This window comes from Cynoglossus semilaevis, chromosome 9, assembly GCF_000523025.1.
Source record: "Cynoglossus semilaevis isolate Cse_v1.0 chromosome 9, Cse_v1.0, whole genome shotgun sequence".
NCBI classification, from domain to species: Eukaryota; Metazoa; Chordata; class Actinopteri; order Pleuronectiformes; family Cynoglossidae; genus Cynoglossus; species Cynoglossus semilaevis.
The window spans coordinates 9,093,998-9,098,620 of NC_024315.1; the positions used below are offsets into that span (position 1 = coordinate 9,093,998).

At 43.4% G+C, this 4,623-nt stretch overlaps 1 protein-coding gene across 7 annotated transcripts in view; it reads left to right on the forward strand.

Moving 5' to 3' along the window:
- Positions 1-4,623, forward strand: part of grin2bb (glutamate receptor, ionotropic, N-methyl D-aspartate 2B, genome duplicate b) — a 68,039-nt gene that overhangs the window by 36,842 nt on the left and 26,574 nt on the right. For all 7 annotated transcript variants that reach the window (XM_025058952.1, XM_025058954.1, XM_025058953.1 and 4 more), the window contains 2 exons: positions 2,129-2,272; positions 3,165-3,435. In XM_025058952.1, coding sequence (XP_024914720.1) covers positions 2,129-2,272; positions 3,165-3,435 — 415 coding nt within the window. The remainder of the gene's footprint in view (positions 1-2,128; positions 2,273-3,164; positions 3,436-4,623) is intronic.

A 4,623-nucleotide genomic window follows, 5' to 3' on the forward strand; every position in this document is an offset into this window, starting at 1 on the left:
ACTGAGCACAGTCTATTTACTGTCAGTGTGGATTAGAATGTCATGCTCAGCTTAACAACAAACACACACACTCGCACACCTACACACACACACGCACGGAGAGACCGCCCTCACATTTCTGCCGTTCGTTCCTCCAGCACCACTTGACACTGCAATGTTTTAAACTCATTAAAGAGAAAAGTAGGTAACACATTATATCTACCCCCGTGGGTAGAAAAGAGGAGGGGGTGAGGTGGGCTGGGGGTGCTTTGATGTGGAGTGGAGGCGGGGCCTCTCACCTGAGAAACGCTCACAGTCGTCCTGCATGACTAACATGTGTGACTGATTGCACACACGTGCATGGCCTCTGCAGATGTTTAAATGCCGGTGCGTGGACCTCAGACTGCACACAAACAGAGTGCAGCAGTGCATGCAGGTGTGGAGTGGATCCACAGGGGACGTGAAAGGTGGAGTTCATAGGTGAGTCAACATGGTCCTGGATAAACACGTCCTCTTCTTTATGCATCAAAAAGTGTTGATAAACAAGTAGAAGACGTCCCAACGTGGGACAAATGTGGAAAATGTTACAAAGTGAATTGAAATTGAACTCCGTTCTTCTTTCCTTCGTTTCACACTGGGGAAATTCACAGAGCGAGTCGTTGCAACCCACACAGGCTGCCATGGGAGGCGCCATTAAGAAGCTTCATGTAGTCATACAAAATGTCCTACTCACTGCAAATAATGAGTTTGGTTTGGTGACCTCACAGTCCAGAGGTGACTGCAGACCCTTCAAAATAAAATGTCGATGAAAATTCAAGAACATCCAAACGGGGGATAACATCGCAATTTACAGATCGTACAAAACAGAAACAAAAAACCTCTCCAAATGCTGTGAACTCACACAAAACATATTTATTGTCAGTTAATTGACCTCATCACTTCCCACTGTTTGATCAGGATTGATTCATCGCCTGGTGGCTGATCTTTAAAGGAGGACATGAACTTCTATCTGTCCGTGGAGTCGGCTCAGTTTGTGGGAACTCTGTGAAGCAGCTGGATCCTGGCACCGTGCCTGCTCACAGATCCTATCTCTGGGCACAGATGTTGCAGCGGGGCAGAATTATTTATTCAATGCACACAGTTTTAAATGAGTTGAAGCCTTGAAGGTGTTGTTTGGTGCGTTTGTGGCCCGTGTTTTTGTGAAACCTGACCATGAAATGGGATTTATGTAAATTAAATATTAATAACTTCTTTTAAAAATAGCTAGAAACTGCTTCTGGCTTAGAATAAAAAAAAGCTGTGCATTTTTAAAAATGAATGGAACAAATGAGTCACTTATTTTAGAAAATCGTCTTGTTTTTAATACAAAGAAATTGTTTCGAAAGAAACAAAACTTCTATAAATCACTAACAATGATGACATTTATTTTTTATTTTGGATTAAACTGATCCTCATTCTCTGTAGGTGATGATGTCATGATCTTTAATGCTCATGTTGGTGATTGTATTTAATACCATAAACGTCTCTATGGACTCAGTGGTAGACGTTAAAATGACGTCAGTGGGGAAATGTTCCGCACTGACGTCTGGTACTTGTTCTGTGGACATAAACATTTGTGACTCATCCGTCGTAACTGTGTCCTGATGAGTTGCTTGGCGTTTTTTTCCATGGTTGATTTACCCCCCCCCCCAAAACCAGGTCATGACAGTAGTCGTCAGCATCCTGAAAGTCGCCTCCTCTCTGTCAGTCCAAACAAAGAAAATGTTTAGACAGAAATGTCTCGACTGCACATTTGGTAGCCAACGTTTAACATCAGATCATCATGGCCGTCAAACGTCTGACACTAATAACTAATAACTGCACTGCCCTCCAAACCTAAATAAGTAAGCCTGAAAAGAATAGTAGAAGTGAATGAAAAATGAAACTTTTGGTCTAATTTACTGCCGTTCCCCAACATCAAAAAATCCACATGGTAAAATTTTCCTCAAATCAGCCAGAAAGCCTGAAGAGTACCTGAGCATAACTCTGATTTTAAAACCGAAGTTTGAAACATACGGTCACATGACACAGTCTGTGAGGCGACATGTTTCTGTCTCTCCTGCTGTTTGACTCATGACCGTGTTTGTGTTTTTTTCTCTCTGCTCTCCAGGATGACAACTCCATGTTTTTCCAGTTCGGACCATCCATCGAGCAGCAGGCCTCTGTCATGCTGAACATCATGGAGGAGTATGACTGGTACATATTCTCCATCGTCACCACCTACTACCCCGGCTACCAGGACTTTGTCAACAAGGTGAAAAAAAAAACAGAAAAAAACAAATTGACTATAATGTTGGAAATATTCATTTTTCTTCTGAAATGGATCTTCAGAAGTACAAGGATACTCATCAGTAATTACACTAATGGCCAAAAACCTCTTCTGTGAAAATTAGAGATTCACTTTTGTTATTTTTTATTGAGTCTTCACTTTTGTTATTTTTTGTTGAGTCTGAGAGACACTGGGAGACACTGAGAGACATTTGATATTATTATGTCTGTGAAATTTTCTTCCAGCGAGGATTACCTCATTTGTGTCCTTCTAAGTTTGTTTTTTAATATATTTTTATCTAATATTAAGGTACATCGAGATGAGATCTGAATCAAATTCAGATATTTATTCATCCATTTCTCCAACTGATTCCAGCAGTCACTGGGCAAGGGCTGGACAGTCCATGACAGGACCACATATTGAGACAACCAACTATTTACACTCACACCTACGATCGATTTAGAGTCAGATGAACCTTTGAAGTGAGGGATAAACCATGGAGCATCATGGGAAACACAGGGAGGACATGCAGAATCCACCTGGGATTAAAGCAGGGATCTTCTCAGTGTGTGTGTGACGACCAGACTTTAATGTGTCCAACAAATGAAAAAAGGTTTAGAGAAATGTAAATACAGCAGCTGGTGTCAGTTGTCCATGAGGAGAAACAGGACGAGGACATGACAGAGAAACACCTGCTCGGGTTTTTGTCAGATCTTGAGAAAAACCTTTGTCTCGTGTGAAGGCATAACAGTTTTGCAGTCTGGGATTTGGGGGAGGATTTATCTTAGTCACTTTTGTTCCAGTGTCTTCTTTAACAATCCCACTGAATGTTGTGCAGCCTACGCCTGCTGAAATCACATCTCCTTCATCTCTCCAGATTCGCAGCACCATTGAGAACAGCTTCGTGGGATGGGAACTCGAGGAGGTCCTCCTGCTGGACATGTCTGTGGATGACGGCGACTCCAAAATCCAGAACCAGATGAAGAAACTGCAGAGTCCCGTCATCCTGCTCTACTGCACCAAGGAGGAGGCCAGCACCATCTTTGAAGTGGCCCACTCTGTGGGCCTCACTGGCTACGGCTTCACCTGGATTGTGCCCTCCCTGGTGGCTGGAGATGCAGACCACGTCCCCGCTGTCTTCCCCACAGGTATAACCACACACCAGTAACACGTAACAAAAAGTCTGAGCAGTGTGAGAGGATTGACATCCACAAAGATCTTCTACTCTAAACTACTAACTACAATTATATAAACCAGGGTTTTTGCCGTTTCCATTTCCCTCCATTTTGTTCAACATCTAAAGTTCCTGTGCAGAGTAGAGGACGGTGGTAATCAGCTCCACGCTCCTGCTGGTGTCTGGACTGTGAATGTCTCTCAGAGGTTCATTCCGTGTCATGGACTGTTTGAGTCTGTCTCAACTTTTCCCTTTAATGTAGGTCAGCTCTCTTTGAAACCGCCGAGCTCAGCAGGGTGCAGCGCTGCGACGTCAGCTTTAATTCAGAGTTATTAACAGCCGTCATTGTTGCTGCTGTGTGAATCTGAAGGGCGGAAAAAATGTGTTTTTGTTTAATTCTTTTAAAATATTAAATTAATTAAATGAAACTAAGTGTTAAACATACAGGTCTTTGACTAAGAGAGCCTTTGGCAGTGAGTGTCTGAGGTCAGAGCGGCTGCAGGACCTGTGTCCACGCTCAGCTCCCAGCGTAGAATGTTTTCTATTTTAAGGCAGGGTGTGATGTGTGAATCCTGATTCCACCCAACACTGCCACAGACCACTGCTCACCTTGTCACATTACCTTTACAGCTGCTCGTGTTATGACTCCAGTGCAGTGGAGTGCTGTACTGTCCAGGGTGAGCCACGCCCTCAGGAACTGTTGGCCTCAGCCTAAAGCTGAAGAGAATGAGTGGATAAATGGAACTGGATGTTAAAGAGGTTCAGAGACGAGCCATTTCCAACAAAGTGTTGCTTGTCTGACTTCATTTCCTCTGTTCCTGCAGAACAGACAAACGGTTTTGTGTGTTTGCTCAGTCACTGCGCCGTAACCAACATAAAAAGATTTATTTGAGTGTTTGGTTGCTTCTTTCTTGCGTGGAAAATTTGTTAAAACTTGATCTTTGGAAAAGTGACAGCCTTTCCACTCACGCTACTGGAACATGAATTAAAGCCCCGGGGCTTTGAGGAGTGTAAAAATACACGCAACTCCCCGAGAAACTGCATTCGGTCAGAAAGCTTTTTAATCCACTCTGAAACTAGGGAGCATTCATGGATGTGGTCGGATTTCTCTCCGAAGCACACAGTGTCAGGACACAGTCAGGACACAGTCAGGACACAGTCA